The sequence below is a fragment of the Vigna umbellata genome, chromosome 4 (assembly GCF_029865625.1).
Source record: "Vigna umbellata cultivar VRB3 chromosome 4, Vumbellata_1.0, whole genome shotgun sequence".
NCBI classification, from domain to species: domain Eukaryota; kingdom Viridiplantae; phylum Streptophyta; class Magnoliopsida; order Fabales; family Fabaceae; genus Vigna; species Vigna umbellata.
Window position 1 is genome coordinate 30210352 of NC_142168.1, and position 16979 is coordinate 30227330.

A 16979-nucleotide genomic window follows, 5' to 3' on the forward strand; every position below is an offset into this window, starting at 1 on the left:
CGTGCAACACTTCATCCAAACCGTGACACCAATTCCATTTTTCCAATTAAAAATGAAAACCGAGAGTTGCTGGACGGGACACCACTTAAAAGAAATGCAACTAATAAGCTAATAAATGAAAGAAACGTGAATCAATTGAAGCGGGAATAAAGCTTGGAAGAAAATTGCATTTCACTTTTTTTAATGCAATGAGTCAGCAAATTTAAGCACCGTGCAACTGGAATAAATTAGAAAAATGCTTGAGCTAAACAATTAATATAATAGAGAAATGATGCAGAAATTGCAAAGCTGAATACGGCAACTACAAAACAAAGTTGACTGCAAAGCATAAAATGTTGGACGTGGCCTCTCCCTAGGCTGGACATCACTCCACACATCTCCAAATAAAATCAGCGCTGGCTAAAATAAGAAATCACCTTCATTTCTAATAAAATAAAATGCATTCCAGGACTTAAACCTTGCTGAAATAAATTGTGTGCATCACCCAAAATCCATCACCGTGTGAGCCTTTTCTCCAAGCAAAAATAAGACAATAAACCAAAAGGGTGTAGCAGCGTTCAAAGCAAAAACAAGAAAAATGAGTGTCGGCTGTATTCCCCTAAACCAAAAATAAAAGCTTCCCCTTTATCCAAAATCCATCACCGCTGCTGCCTGCTACTGGACCCACGTGAGCTATGTGCTCTCTGTTTCTTTGCTGGCCTCAATCACCATGCGTCCTCTGCTCCTTGTCCTCCACGTGCTACTTGAATCTAATAAAGCTAAATAAAACCCTTGGAGCTAACCCCCCTATGTGCAGGAGTAAAGAAAAACAATGCAAGGTGCTCAATAAATTCAAAGCAGCGAGAGTGAACAATAATGTAACAGCGTAAGCAAAGCAAAATTCTAATTTATGGCATATATAAAGGAACGTGAAAATGAAAAGGCAATGAAAAATCAGCAAAAAGGAATAAACGTAAGCTCCCTATTCATCCCATTGAGAACAGCGTTCAAAAGCTAAAAGAAAAACCCCCGAGTAGCGGCTGGTTTGGTGTGCTTGCCGTAACATTTGAAATATTTGGCAGCTGCACTTCATTTCTTCAATCTTTTGGATGTGCAATTTTGTTCAACTCAAAACAATTTTGACCTCCTTGCAACCAATTAAGAGTCTAGAACCACATTTAATTTCTTTTTGTGGCCATGAGATGCATTGTCCAGTGATAAATTCCAGCCACCACAAGTACCCAACAGCAAGCAAATGCAAACAGATTAGAAATCACTCAAACAGTAAGCATTGGACTGACATGTGGGAGTAAAAAAAATACTGGGAACAGCACAGAACGAATTTGAACAAAATAAAAACTATACGTGAAAATAGACATCCATACGAAACTATGAAAAAAAATTGCATGGAAAACGGGTAAGAATTGAACTCAAACGAGGACACACAAGTTGACACAACATTCACGCAGCACTGTGCGAAAATTTAAATGACTGAGATGCATTGGGCTCAATTGCCATTTCTCATTTAACCTTCAAATGTCCCAAATTGTATCTCCAAATTTTCCTTGTAAAATAATTAGCTCAGATAATTCAAATTAGTTAAAATAAGAATTTCCGATCAAATTTAGCACAATTAGGAAAAATAGGATAATACTGTACATTCAAGCACAATTCCTTGATTAAATCCGGTACAATAAACTAAGTGAAATTGAGAAAATATTGACTCATCACTTGCCTCTATTTTGACAACAATAAGGGTGGAATTTAGGAGACACATTCAGTTGTTTGTGGATAACAAATCAGCAATCAATTTGATTAATAATCCAGTGTCACATGGAAGGAGCAAACACATAAAAATTAGATTTCATTTCTTGAGAGAACAAGTTAACAATGGAAGATTAAAACTAATCTATTGTCCCACTCAGTTACAGCTGACAGATGTTTTTACTAAACCTTTAAAGAAGGACAGATTTGGTAGCCTAAAATATGAGTTAGGCTCGATTAATTTAGTACTTAAATTAAGGAAAAATGTTGTATTAATTCAAGTATGTTTTTTTATTTAGACTCTTGTAAATTCTATAAATAAGAGTCATTTATTTCTTTTCAAAATAGAGATTAAATAATACTTCTTACTACATATTCTTTGTCTGTGGTGCGTGTGTTTCCTCTATTCTCTTCCTCTTTGTTTTTTCTCTTCCAAACCAGTGACACTTATAACACAAAAAATCATACTTCCAGATTTTGAATACTTGCTTTCCAGCTATATGTTACAATTACAATTTTAGCAAACATAATTTTCTTTTTGTTCAAAAACATACATTTGAGCATTCTGTAATTGTTGCAAATTACTCTACCTCCACATTCTATTTAGCAGGACTTAATTCAATAAACACCTCTTTTTTCTTTTTTTTTCAAATAAATATCATATACATAAAATTCCACCTCAATCCAACTAATAATACATTTCACGCATTTAATTTATATCAATTGAATAGATGAAAACTTAATTAGCTCTCCTTATTGAAATGCATCAGTGTCTATTAGTAGAAATATTTTTATATATCTTTAGGAGCCAAACGCAATTATATTTATATCTACGAAACTTTTAACTCTACACCATCCATGTATGTCTCTTCCTAAAAAGAATTCAATGAAAAGAAAAAAGGAAAAAAGATTTGAATCAACATTGAATCCCTTGAATCTTGCATGCAAGGGTATCAATGATTTATTACTTGGTCAAATGTTTCATCTGTTTCTCCATTATTGAATATGTAGTAAATTATATTGTTAATATATGAAAATGTCTTTCAATTAGTTAAGTAAGTGAAATATCTATTGATGTTAATCAACAAAATTGACTCAATGTCTATTAATACCATTTTTTAATAGTAAATCTTACTTTAACATTTTTTTAGTAAGCAATTTTTTTTTTGGATTTTACAGGAAATCCTTCAATTTTAATTTTTAGGTTATGAGAGTATAATAAAAATACCTTTTTAAAATCGTGATAGATTTTCTGTAAGAATCCTCGTTTATGATATAAATTCATCAAGATATTTTAGTGCAAGATCTTGTAAATTAAAATCATGTACATTTAAGAATTTAAGTAAAAATATTATATTTGAAAATCCCTTGTGAGAATCTTACAATAAACATGATGATATTAAGATATGCAAATGAAGAAATAATTGTACAATAAACCCACATTTACTTAAACTAACTCAAAAAGTAGTTCTCATTAAATAACACCATTTTTAATATTTTCAAACAATTTTTGTTTTTTTTTTTTCAGTTTCTTGTCATTGTTTATACGTTTCTTTGGTTTTAGTGATGGAAAATCCTGAAAATGAGTTTGTGGTTTTGATCGAAGTTTTGTTTTGTTTGCTAGTTTGATCGAAGTGGTACCATTTGATTTTGGTGTGGTGATGACTTAATAAACATAATTGATTAAACTAGTTCCTCAATGATTTATCTCACTATTTAAAGAAAATATACTTTTTAAGTTCTTACAATTAAAAGACAAGATATGGCATAAAAACATACATAAAAACATAAGTAAACTTTTCCTTGCACCTCCATATATTTTTTTTTTGCACTTTAATATAAGAAACTTTTCATTTTGTTTTTTTAATGGTGTAATCTAAACATGTTTATTCAAAAATAAGAATTTTGAATTGAACCATTTACATCAAACAAGAATTCAAATGATCCATGATGGTTTATTGTACTATTCTTTTCACCTTATATTTAAAATATACTAATTTTAATATATTAAAAATTAATATATTTTAAAATGTTTTAATTAAAATATATTTTGAAAAGACTAAAAGAAAAACAGTATAAAAAATAAACCGAAACTCAAGAAACATGCATAGAATATAAATTGGACATTAGCACTAAAATATCTCTAGTACAACACATTATTCCATAAATAAAAGTTATTGTTGAATTACCCAATACAATTAATTAGGGCAGAAAGTGATCAGATAATTAACATTGGAACAAGTAAAAAGACTAGAAGGGTCATCATAGGCATAGGAGTAAGCCTTAGGACACGCATTCTTGAAGATTCTAGAATATTTGGTGGGCCCACATGTCTGTGGGTTTGCGTAGGCGCCTGTGCAACAGTAGTTTGGCAAATGAAAGGCCATGCATGCACTCTTGCAGGCCACCACGCGCTTGTTGTCCTGTGACCTCACCTGCAGGCCCGCTGGACACACGGTATTGACATCCCTTATACAGCCTGCAGACTTGCACTTTCTCGGATCTGAGCCTGGACCCGAACCTTTGACTGGGATCATGGTCATGGGGAGGTTGAAACCATCCACCAAACTAATGTCATAGAAATCTAGGTCAGTGCTGCCAATGGAGAATTCAGCAATCGTGATAGGTCCGGTGCCGCCAAGCCCGTTGCAGTAGAGATTTCCACCGCAGTCTCCGGTGGCACATTGGCCACGGCCCGCTGCATCAAAGTTGCAGTCAAGACGGGCCCAAACTCTGCCTTTCCATTGTGCGGGGATTTGGAGGCTCTGGGACTGGTGAGGAGGGAGGAATAAACCACCCCGGGCCACAATGGGCTTTCCTGCATTGGGCTGGATCCCGGGCCAGACCGGATGAGGACAGTTGTTGGTGAGTGTTACTGTAGCTGCTGAAACCCACGGCTTGGACACTGTTGAAAACAAGTAACAAGAGTTTAAGTTCAGTTACAATGTTAGTTGACTGAAACAAAAACGGTAACTTTTTGTGTGGGTTTGAATCTGTAATGAAAAGTGTAGAAAAAAAAATACCTGAAATGTTGAAGAGAAAGATTAGGGTGAAGAAGAGACTGTGGATGATCCTCTGCATGATGAAGAGTACAAGGTGACTGCTAACCCTGCTTTTGGTGAAGAGTAAACTTCTGGCTTCGCATATATATATAAAAAAAAGATGATGAGACTCTCCAAAATAAAATTAAAAAAATTTCGGAACTCATTTTAATAATATAATTATGAAAATTAATAATATATAAGATTAATGTTTTTTTATAGATGCCAAAGTATCATCTGTTTTGAAAAGAATGGGTGTGGACATAGACAAGTTAATTGGAGAAATTATGAATAGAAAAGTCCTTTTTATCTAATGAGTACATTTCCTATCATTTATGATACTATATTATGTTTTATTCAAGTTTAACTGAAAATTATTTTCATTAATAAATAAATAAATGCTCTTATTTTTCTTACAATTTATCTCAACCTTATTGTTCTTATATTCTTACCATACTCTTACATATATTTAAATTTAATCAGTAGTATACTTTTTAAAGTTTTACAATTCTAGTTTTTTTATTTTAACATTATTTAGTTTGTATTTTATATATATTATTTTATTTTCTTTTAGTTTTATACACATAATTGTTTATCATTTTAATATATACAAACTAAATTAAATTAGTGCGTAACTGTACAAAATATTAAAATAAAAATAAATTAATTTAATGAATAAAAATTTAAATCTGAAATTTATTAAATATAGAAGCTAAAACAGTACCATAACGTTATACTTGTTAAAAGTCATACTAGTGTTTACATTTATTGTTATTTAATATTTATAGAAAGAAAAAGAATTAAATTTAATACTTTCTCACTCCAAAGTTATAATGTTTTTTGAAATTTGTAATCTCTTAATTCTACTCTTGTTTGTATTTGGTAAAACATTAAATTTTACAACCTGTTACTGATAAATGATTAAATAGGAACATTTTAATTGGTTTGACAATTAATTATATTTTTAGTGTCTGACGAAATTTATTATTATATAAAATGTGAATACATTTAATTTTCAAACTCTCATAATAATAGATATAATTTTTTAATTTTAAGTTAAGACTTCCTGTGTCAACGTTTGAGTTGTCTACAGCCTTTAACACTTCTTTCAATATCTATTAAAAACTATATTTAAAACTTTAAAAATATTTAATATAATTAAATTAAAAAAATCATATTTTTTAATTTAAAAAAAATTAAAATTTAAGATACGAATGCAAGACTAAATCATATTTATGTATATAATAAATACACTAAGCTTAAACCAGTTTGAAAAACCAATAGACGACTATGTAAAATTAACCCTGTGTGTCTTTTACCTGCATCCAACTTAAATGTTTATTTATTAGAAAAAATGTAAATATAATATATAGTTTAATATGATATAATAAAAAATAAAATTAAAATCTTTACTCGTATATATACCAGAATCTCAATTCAATCTCGATTTTAAATAGTTTCAATTGAATTATTTCTTTTAAATATGTAATAAATAAATTTTTATGTTAATTTCATTAAAACAGCGTGAAGAGTTGGTAAGTTGTAACATTTAATCAATTACTTGTTTTCTTGTTTAATAATGCACTATAGGTGATGTGTTCAATTACATGTTTATTTTACCTATTCACCTAGCGCAAGTATAAAAACAATGATGGTGACGACATGGTCAGTCGAGATGCTCAATTTAAACTGCTTCATTCAATTTGGCTATTTTAACAAATAATTATACTTCAAAATATTTCTATCAACCTCTTGGCATCACAAGACTTTTAAAAAAAAACTCAATCAAAAAAATACACGAAATTTGACGAAAAGAGATTCCAATTTTTACCACCTATAGTGGAATAAGCTCTTCAGATTCTTCATCTTGGTGGAAAATAATGGTTTATATATATATATATATATTGTGATAAACAAACAAACTCATATGAATGTAATTATTATGTAATGTAATTAATGACCATCTTTATTCATTCTCGTATAACAAGTAGTTGATAAACAGTAATAATTGCATTTAATCAAATACTTTACACCTTTCTTGTTTTATATATTAATTACAATTGTTGTCCTTTTTTTTATAGAAATTAAAAAATTCTATTCGAAATTCATTAAGTATTTAAGAATAACTTATGTAAAATACACAACACAAATGTACAATAAAATTTGGTTCATTTACTTATTGTAAGGACAATATATTGTTGTATCTAGATCTTGACTGACTCTATAAGTGATAAATATGGTTCAATGTTGGTTTTGTGTTGAAATTGTGTGATTATGTGCAAATTTAGTATTTAGGCAGAAACAAAAACAAAAATGATATTTAGATTTTTTTTTTAAAGTCTTATTTTAGATCTAATGATCTTGGAGTATTGTTTTTATAACTTTTTTTCCTTATTCTTTTTTTTTTTTGAATTTCTAAACTCATTGTGTCCAAAATGACTTATATGTTGATAACAAGGTTCACCTTCATTTATTTTTAGGACAGAAAGTGATCACATAACCAACATTGGCACAAGGAACAACACTAGAAGGGGTTTTATCAAAGGTATAAGTATAAGCTTTAGGACAATATTTCTTAAAGAGTCTAGAATATTTGTTGGGCCCACATGTTTTTGCATTTTCACATGGACTATTGCACGCCACCACACTCTTATTGTCCGCTGAGCGCACCTGCAGGGCGGCGGGGCACACGGTGTTGAGGTCTTTGGTACAGCCCACAATCCCACATTTAGAATCATCTGGGCCTGTGAATGATTTTATGGTGATGGGGACGTTATAACCGTTCACAAAACTCACATTGTAGTATTGTTGATCATCTTGTATAGAAAGACTGACAATGGTGACTGGCGGGACACAGCTAAGCTTGTTGCAGTAGAGGCCGCTGCCACAGTCTCCGGTTATACATTTGCCACGGCCTGCGGCATCAAAATTGCAGCCCAAGCGGCCCCAAATACGGCCTGACCACAGATCGGAAAAACCAATCCATTGTTCCGAGTTAGGAGGGAGGAAAAAGCCCCCGCGGGCCACAACGGGGTACTGTGGACTGGATTGAATCCCAGGCCAGACTGGGTAGGAACAATTGTTGGCAATTGTTAATCCTGCTGAAGCCCAAGGTTTGGGCACTGTTAAAAACAAGGAAAAGATTGTAAGCTCAGTCACAATGTGGTTTGTTGAAGGAAAATTATATGATTTTTCTGATAATTTTTTTTATAGGCTTTAAAATATGTAACAATAAACAAATAATAAATTAGTAAAAAATAAGATAACTGTTATATTAAAATATATTTTTTTGTTGAAAGTATATGATTTTCATTGGATGAGTGTGTGAGGAAAATCATAAAAATTGTGAAAAATTTTGTATGGGTTTTAATCTGTAATGAAAAATATTAGAGAGGAAATACCTGAAATTTGGAAGAGAATAAAGAGGGCTAAGAAATTAGTGAAAAAGGATCTCAACATAATGAAGAGTTAATGTGATTGTTTTGTATTTTCTAACTCTTCTTTGGGAGAAAAATAAATTTGTTGTTTTGGGTACATATAAAAAAACAAAATTGATGAGAATGAAAGAAAAAATTAAAATTCATTCTACAAGTCATTTTAATAAAGGTATATCAACAGTTTAAATTAAAATATTAATATATTAAATTATTGAATGTTTTTTTGCTTTTTTCTTTATAATCATCTCTTTGAAATAACAGGTGTGCCAGTAAACAATTTGACATTGAAAAATCAAGAATGAAAAAATGTCCATTGCTATTTCATGAGTATATTTCCTATCATATAACACACTATTTTTTATATTTAACTCTAACTAATCACTTTGTTTCATAAATAAATAAATAAGTATTTCTTTTTATCCTACAGCTACTTTTGTCCGTGTGCATTTTTTTAATGTTTTTTTATATTATTTTATTAAATTAAAAATATTTGATTTATAATTATAACATGTTCAATATATTATCTGTATAATTTTTCTTTTATTTCTTTATTAATTTTTTTACTTGATATGCATATAATATAAGAAATTGTTTTAAAGTGTATATATATATATATATATATATATATATATATATATATATATATATATTATGATTTTATACATCATAGGAATAATTAATGTACAATTTTATATATTTTATGATTAATTATACATTAACTAATGTATATAATTTATTTATTGATATACATTAAAGATATATAATGGTACACTAATGGTATATGTTAATAATAGGAATAGTCAATATATATTAATTATACAATTAATTACGCATTGAAAATTTATCATATATATAATTAATATAAAAACTTAATTACAAATATTAATTGTACATTTAATAAACGTACATTTTATCGTCAGTTAGTCATAGGTATAATTATATAAAATTTAATTATACATTTAAGAAAGATAATTAACAATTTGATTAAAAAAATAATTTTAAATGTTATTCATAAATAACATAGGATTACAGTTACATGTTTTAGAAATTTTTAATTACCTTTTATATTTCAGTATTTTATTTAATAAATAAGTATGTGTATTGTTTATTTATTGATAATTGAAATTTTTGTATCGGTATATGTTATGTGTTTGATTAAATTCATGTCAAAATTTTAATATAATTGTTCATTTATAGTTGTTACTGACTCTGTTAATTACTCATTAATCATTGTCGTTACTGTTTTAATGACTATCGTTTTATGACTCTAATGTATGTCTCTTGTTCAGTTCTTTTATGACTAGTCATCCGGACACAATTTGTTATACTTTTTAATTATATTGTATTTTTCACTTACTTTTATATGTACTTTAAAAATATATATAATTTGTTCAAATGTTTATAAATATAACTTAAAATTACCAATTTGAATAAATAACATGTGAGTATTTAAAATGGTCAAAATAGTTATTTTAACAAATACATGACGAAATAAGTTGTTACTTATCATATTTTATTTATTTCACTTTTAAAAGTAAGATGTCAAATATTGAATTAGTTTTGCATAAACAAATTATGATATTATTTTTGTTTTAAAAAATCTTATCACAATCCAAATAATTCAAATTAAATTAAATTCAAATCCATTTCAAGCCATCTAACAGTTGAATTGAAATAACATGATTTATATTTTGTTAGAATTTGAATTTGATTGATTTAAAATCAAATAATTGAATTGTAGTTTACTCTATTTTAAATCCATATTTTGTAAATTAAATTTTACATGATATTTATAATTTGTTTTTTTTTTAAATTAAAACTAGATATTGAAGTGTAAGAAGAAGAGAATTGTAAAAAAAAAATTAATATGGAGGGTGATTCAATGATAAAGGAAAAGATACGAGAGATTGTAGGTTTAATCTCCACTATACAAGTTAGAACAGTGACTAATTGTTGTATTTATTTTAAAAATAATGTTTATATTTTCTATTGAATATTTATTAACACAATATTTTTATTTTAAAAAATCTTATCACAATTTAAATAATTGAAATTAAATTAAATTTAAATCCCGTCCAAAAAATCTAAAACTTGAATTGAAATAACATATTATTTATGTTGTGTAAAAAAAATTGAATTTTATTAATTTAAAATCAAATAATAGAATTGTATTACAATCATTTTAAATTAAAGTTTAATAAATGTTTATAACTTGGTTTATTTAAGTTTAAAATTAGATATTGAATTGTAGGAGGAAGAAAATTTTGCTATAACAAAGTTAAATGTTTACATTTATTGCTATTTAATATGGTTTAACTTTCTTCAAATTAGCAACTGAGCAGTTACATTTATTAAAAGTCAAATGAATGTTTACATTTATTGCTATTTAATATGGTTTAACTTTCTTCAAAATACCAACTGAACCGTTACAAAGTCAAATGAATGTTTACATTTAATGCTATTTAATATTTAAAGAAAGAAAAAAATTAAATATAATACTTTTGTTTTGAAAAGCCTTATCACTTTATAAATTATAATTTGAATGTATAGGTATAGATAAGAGAAGTATGTTAATGAATTTTAATTCAATAAACTTATTATTATTATTATTATTATTATTATTGTTGTTGTTTTCTTCTATAATAATTTTTAGAAAATACAATTTCTTAAAAAAATTGAAAACAATAAATAATTTTCGTATTAATTTCACATGCTAAATTAAGACTAATTTGATATAATAACAATATCAAATAAAACAAAATAAATCAATATATTTAGTTATATAACTAATCACATGTCTAAATATAAAAATTAAATTTCTCCATTACAAAAATTAGTTATAGACTCATAAGCAACAAAATAACACAACATTTTCTAGGGAATATGTATTGATTTTTTATTATATTTTTGTTATTAGAAATGCTAAATTTATTTTATTTATTATGTTAAATTTTTTAATATAAATAAAGTATTTTTGATTTAAGAAAAACACATAATTTCATTTTAATGTTATCTTCTTATGTTTGATATTTAAAGATAGATTTGAGAAAAAAAAAGAAAAAAGATGAAAGTGAAGTAATTTGGATTTACGAAAAAAGGGTGAAAATTTAAGACATATGAGATAAAAGTTTATGAAAATGGGTTAGTGATGAGGTATATTTGATATATTAATGTTTTAATTGAAGGGAAAGAAAGATGAAAATGAAGTAATATGGATATAGAAAAAGATGATGAAAAAATGGATATATTTGAAATAAAAGTTTATAAAAATGGGTTAGTGATGAAATACATTTGATAGATTAAAAAAATATATTAATTGATAAAATTAAAAGATTACTATTTTATTTTTAATCATTAAAGTATTTTAAAATAAAATATAATTTATATAAAATATATTATAATAAAATGTATATTATTATTTAAAATAAAAGTTAGAATGAATGAAATTTGTAAATTCTCAATGTTTTAAAAGTGAAAATAGTTGAACCATAGTAAGACTTAGTTATTTTAATATTAAATTGTTCAGTTATAAATGATTTTATTATAAATGAGTTTTATTATTTTAAAACGTTCTAGACTTCTCTACATTCTCTCAAAGAGTTTTAATTCTTGAGTCATCTCTTCGACGATCAGGAGGTATCTAATCGATCACGACGACAAGGTGTACATTTCAAGCCGATCAATTTATGTCATAGAGCAAGTAATTTTTGACTCATTTTTCCTTTCTCGTTCTTAATATATTTTTGGAAGAAGCAAGTGTTGTTACATGTGTAATCTTGATTCTTCTACTAATTATTGGTTAATCTAAAGTCCTAAGGACTTTGTCCGCTTTTAATATGGTGTTTCGTACGTTCATCTAGAAATTTCTTGCGTTTCAAAGCCAGTGATAGGACATTCTTTAGAGTTGGGCAGTTCTTTATGAGGTAAGTGAAGCTAAAACTTGTTTCAATTATGTTTGTCGTGCTAAAATAGTATCTATGAGAATAATATGATGAATTAAATGCAATAGTGTAGTATTTTCTATGTTTAAATAATGATATTTGGTAGTTTGATGTGTGTATAATTGGAATTGTGTGAAATTGAGGTTCTATGTTGTCATGAATGTGTGTGATGAAATTGTATTGTTGTTTGAAACTAAATTTAAAGTGTTTGGGATGAGTAGTGGTCAAATTCTTGAGTTTTAAGTCTAAAAAGGGGGTTTGGATGAGTGAGGTTGAGAAAAAAAGGCTAGTTGAGAAAAAAAGGCTAGGTGAGAAAGTAACTCTTTAGGTGCTATGATGAGATAATTTGAGACTTGTTAGAGGTGTTGTTAGATTGAAACCTGTTAGGGAAACAAAGGGATAGTGCTATGTTGAAGTCATAGGGTGTTTTAGTATAAAAATGGGGGTTTTGAGTAGTGGAATTTGGTATGAGTGGTATAAACTCTTTCGGGACATTTGTGGTATGTTAATAGGCCAATTATGACTTGTTTAAGCATCTAAATCAGTAAAATTGGGGTAGGAAGTGATAGAAGTGAGTTTAGGTAGTTTAGAAAGGATCAATTTGGGTTTGGAGTGGTCAATTCAAGTTAGAGGTCTGTTTTTAGATGTTTCTCAGCGCCTTAGAGTGTTTAGGAATCGTTTAAACTTGGGTAGAGGGTCACCAAATTCAAAATAGGAGAGTTTTAGAACCTGGTACAACGTTGGGTGCCCTTTTTGCGAGAGGAATTCGCCTGAGCACCCTTTTAATGGGCATTGAGCGCTACTACACTAGTTTCGGGATTTTTAGGTTTTGAAAATCTCAAATTCAAGGCTCTGAATATAATTTTGGACATTCTTTAGGTGGTTTTGGACCCTTCCGGAGCTGTTGGTGAGGGTTTCAAAGTCATTCTCTTTGCCTAATGTGGGTATCAAGATGCTATGGAAAACATTGTGTTGTTTTTGTGATTTCTGATGACTTGTAAGTGTGTTTCTAGGTCTTCAACGTATTATCAGCAATCTCATGTATTGGTATACTATGTGAATGAAAATGATGCATATGAATATTCTGATGAGTAGTTTGTGAATGAAATGAATGATGTTGATGGACGTAATTCCATAATCCTCGTGGAGGGGTTACATGGTGGTACCATGTATTGTTGTTGTTGTATCAATGTATGAAGTTAATTCGGGGTTTATCCTGAAGCTCTCAATAACCTCAATCTCAAGTAGAGATGGATTGTTATGTGGTAGAGAGTAGCAGGAGATTGATGGAGAGATTGTTGGGAATCCAAGTGTGAGTCCAAGTCCCACATTGCATATAAATGAGAAAGTAGAGCAATGTATAAAGGTGAAAGACCCATTAACCCATTGCCTTAAGGTTTTGGATAAATAGTGGTGTCGATCTCTTATATAGATGGCTCAGATGTTATTGGTGTTTGTGTAACCCACAGGAAACCTTCTCCTTGATAGACCCAACAGTGGTATCAAAGTCGTATGTTTGTTTCGGTGATCGGCTTAGACGAGTATAATGATCCCTATACCGAAAGTCTTCTTGGCAAAGGGTATTCAGGTAAGCGAGTTCCGTTAAGATGAACGGTGGTTGGAAAGAGCTACTCGTGGTTGTGGTTGGTTGGGAATGCTTCCGCTGGAAGGGGAGTGTACCTATGTAGAAGGGACTCACCCTTGAAGGAGGAGATTGTTGAGAATTCAAGTGTGAGTTCAAGTCCCACATTGCATATAAAAGAGAAAGTAGAGCAATATATAAAGGTGAAAGAACCATTAACCCATTGCCTTAACGTTTTGGGTAAAGAGTGGTGTCGATGTAATATAATATAATGTATGATGAAATTTTCTTTGATTAAGATGAATTGTTTATCCACTAGCTTAGCTTACCCTTGCATTTGTGTTGTCTCTCTTTGTGTATGTTTTTTTCTTTTGGGATGATCACCTAAATGGTGTGAGCTTAGGGATGACATCTTTAAGGAGATTCAACGTTTAACTGAGAGAGAAAAATAATAAGATAAATAGTCTTTGGTTCGTCAAAGATAAAATCTCTTCTTCTAGTATTCTCAAATTCCTTGTAAGTTCTCGTCTATATATGTTTTATTTTAATAGTTTTATAATACTAAATTGAAATGTTACATAATTATATTAAGTTAAATCAAAATTAGTAAACTTTAAATTAAAATAGATTATTATTATATATATATATATATAATAAATTATATTTTAGTTTTTTTAGATCTCTCTTTTATGGGTAGAAAGAAAAGAAAAGTATAAATGTACATTGTTTTTCATTTTCTTTCGCCCTTGTTTTTTTGTGCTTTCAACTCTTTTTTTCATTTGTCATGTTTCATTGCAAGTTCGTGTGGTGAAACAAATATAGTTCCAGTTTAGTATGATATTTTTAATTTTTTTTAAATTATATTGGTCTTATTTATAGATACGATGATTGAGAATTTTGTTGTCAACTTCATTTTTCTTATTCATTTTTCTTTAAATATTATATTTTTGTTATTAGAGATATTAAATTTATTTTATTTATTATATTAATTTTTTAAATATAAATAAAGTACTTATTTCATATGAAAAACACATAATTTAATTTTAATGTTCTCTTTTCTTTATAGTTTAATATGATATTTATATTTTTTTAAGTCTTTTTTATAGATCTTGGAGAATTGTTTTTGTAATTTTTTTTCCTTATTTTTTTTCTGAATTTCTAAACTCATTGTGTCTAAAATGACTTATATGTTAATAACAAGGTTCACTTTCATTTTTTTTTAGGACAGAAAGTGACCACATAACCAACATTGGCACAAGGAACAACACTAGAAGGGGTTTTATCAAAGGTATAGGTATAAGCTTTAGGACAATATTTCTTAAAGATTTTAGAATATTGGTTGGGCCCACATGTCTTTGCATTTCCACATGGACTCTTGCACGCGACTACACTCTTATTGTCCCTTGAGCGCACCTGCAGGGCAGCAGGGCACACAGTGTTGAGGTCTTTGGTACAGCCCACAATCCCACACTTAGAATCATCTGGGCCTGTGAATGATTTTATGGTGATGGGGACGTTATAGCCGTTCACAAAACTCACATTGTAGTATTGTTGATCATCTTGTATAGCAAGACTGACAATGGTGGCTGGCGGAGCACCGCTGAGCCCGTTGCAGTAGAGGCCGTTGCCACAGTCTCCGGTGACACATTTGCCACGGCCCGCGACATCAAAATTACAGCCCAAGCGGCCCCAAATACTGCCTGACCAGATCGCGGGAAAATCAACCCACTGCTCCGTGTTAGGAGGGAGGAAAAAGCCCCCGCGGGCCACGACAGGGTATTTTGGACTGGACTGAATTCCTGGCCAGACTGGATAGGAACAATTGTTGGCTATTGTTATCCCTGCTGAAGCCCAAGGCTTGGGCACTGTTAAAAGCAAGAGACAAGATTGTAAGTTCAGTTACAATGTTAGTATAATAATAAATAAATAATAAAGTAGTAAAAATATTTTTTTATTGAAAGTATACTATTTTCATTGGATGAGTGTGTGAGGAAAATAATGAAAATTGTGAAAACTTTTGTGTGTGTTTGAATCTGTAATGAAAAATATTAAAAAGAAAATACCTGAAATTTGAAAGAGAAGAAAGAGGGCTAAGAAAACAGTGAAGAAGGATCTCAACATAATGAAGAGTTAATGTGATTGTTTTGTGTTTGCTAACTCTTCTTTGGGTGAAGAATAAATTTGTTGCTTTGGGTATATATAAAAAAAAGAAAAAAAATCAAAACTGATGAGAATGAAAGATAATTTTAATAAATGTATATCAACAGTTTAAATTAAAATATTAAAATATTAATATATTAAATTATTAAATGTTTGTTTGTTTTTTTTCTTTATGATCACCCCTTTGAAATAACAGGTGTGTCAGTAAACAATTTGACACTGAAAAATCATGAATGAAAAAAAGTCCATTGCTATTTCATGAGTATATTTCCTATTATATAGCACACTATTTTTTATATTAATTATACAATTAATTACATATTAAAAATTTATCATATTTACAATTAATATAAAAAATTTAATTACAAATATTAACTGTACATTTAATAAATGTACATTTTATCTTCAATTAGTCATAGGTGTAATTTTATAAAATTTCATTGTACATTTAAGAAAGATAATTAGATATTGAGTTGTAAGAGGAATAAAATTGTATAATAATAAAAAATAATAATATGGAGAGTGGTTTAGTGATAAAGATTATAAAAGAGGTTTCAAGAGTGTGTTCAATGCTCTTACTATAGCAATTAAAATAGTAACTGAAAAAAAGTATTAATTAAAAATTAAATGAAAAATAGTAAGTGAACAAATGTATTTATTAAATGTCAAATGAATGTTTACATTTATTGCTATTTAATATTTAAATATAATATAACAAAAAAATTAGTATGGAAAGTGACTTAGTCATAAAAGTTTGAAAGAAGCATATATTGAGAGATTATGGATTTAACTCTCGCACTGTATAAATTATAAATTAAAAGAGTTTATTGCAATTTAATATTTAAATAAAGAAAAATAAAAAATATTTAAATATATTATTTTTAAAAAAAAAATCTTATCACAATCCAAATAATTAAAATTAAATTAACTTGAAATTAAGAGCCATCTAAAAGTTGAATTGAAATAACATAATTTATATTTTATTAGAAAAACTAATTTGAATTTGATTGATTTAAAATCAAATAATTGAATTGTATTACTCTATTTTAAATCCATATTTTGTAAATTAAAGTTT

The 16979-nt window shown here is 28.3% G+C and overlaps 3 protein-coding genes across 3 annotated transcripts; all 3 read right to left on the bottom strand.

Moving 5' to 3' along the window:
• Positions 1 to 3847: 3847 nt before the first annotated feature.
• Positions 3848 to 4901, bottom strand: LOC148199820 (thaumatin-like protein). Its single transcript, XM_088113837.1, has 2 exons — positions 4767 to 4901; positions 3848 to 4648 (listed from the first exon to the last, which is right to left on the bottom strand). The coding sequence occupies exons 1-2, from the start codon at positions 4822 to 4824 to the stop codon at positions 3942 to 3944; spliced, it is 765 nt and encodes a 254-aa protein (XP_087969963.1). The 5' UTR covers positions 4825 to 4901; the 3' UTR covers positions 3848 to 3941.
• Positions 4902 to 7224: 2323 nt separating this feature from the next.
• Positions 7225 to 8306, bottom strand: LOC124831449 (thaumatin-like protein). Its single transcript, XM_088111343.1, has 2 exons — positions 8186 to 8306; positions 7225 to 7906 (listed from the first exon to the last, which is right to left on the bottom strand). The coding sequence occupies exons 1-2, from the start codon at positions 8241 to 8243 to the stop codon at positions 7251 to 7253; spliced, it is 714 nt and encodes a 237-aa protein (XP_087967469.1). The 5' UTR covers positions 8244 to 8306; the 3' UTR covers positions 7225 to 7250.
• A 6575-nt stretch (positions 8307 to 14881) lies between these two features.
• LOC148199821 (thaumatin-like protein) lies at positions 14882 to 15924 on the bottom strand. Its single transcript, XM_088111391.1, has 2 exons — positions 15808 to 15924; positions 14882 to 15609 (listed from the first exon to the last, which is right to left on the bottom strand). The coding sequence occupies exons 1-2, from the start codon at positions 15863 to 15865 to the stop codon at positions 14954 to 14956; spliced, it is 714 nt and encodes a 237-aa protein (XP_087967517.1). The 5' UTR covers positions 15866 to 15924; the 3' UTR covers positions 14882 to 14953.
• Positions 15925 to 16979: the final 1055 nt, after the last annotated feature.

What these genes read in the sequence shown, in the direction of transcription:
- LOC148199820 (XM_088113837.1), bottom strand. Translation starts at nt 4,824, where the DNA reads ATGCAGAGGATCATCCACAGTCTCTTCTTCACCCTAATCTTTCTCTTC. An exon ending in CTTTCTCTTCAACATTTCAG is followed by an intron (nt 4,649 to 4,766) that starts GTATTTTTTTTT and finishes TGTTTTCAACAG; the next exon opens with TGTCCAAGCCGTGGGTTTCA.
- LOC124831449 (XM_088111343.1), bottom strand. Translation starts at nt 8,243, where the DNA reads ATGTTGAGATCCTTTTTCACTAATTTCTTAGCCCTCTTTATTCTCTTC. An exon ending in TATTCTCTTCCAAATTTCAG is followed by an intron (nt 7,907 to 8,185) that starts GTATTTCCTCTC and finishes TGTTTTTAACAG; the next exon opens with TGCCCAAACCTTGGGCTTCA.
- LOC148199821 (XM_088111391.1), bottom strand. Translation starts at nt 15,865, where the DNA reads ATGTTGAGATCCTTCTTCACTGTTTTCTTAGCCCTCTTTCTTCTCTTT. An exon ending in TCTTCTCTTTCAAATTTCAG is followed by an intron (nt 15,610 to 15,807) that starts GTATTTTCTTTT and finishes TGCTTTTAACAG; the next exon opens with TGCCCAAGCCTTGGGCTTCA.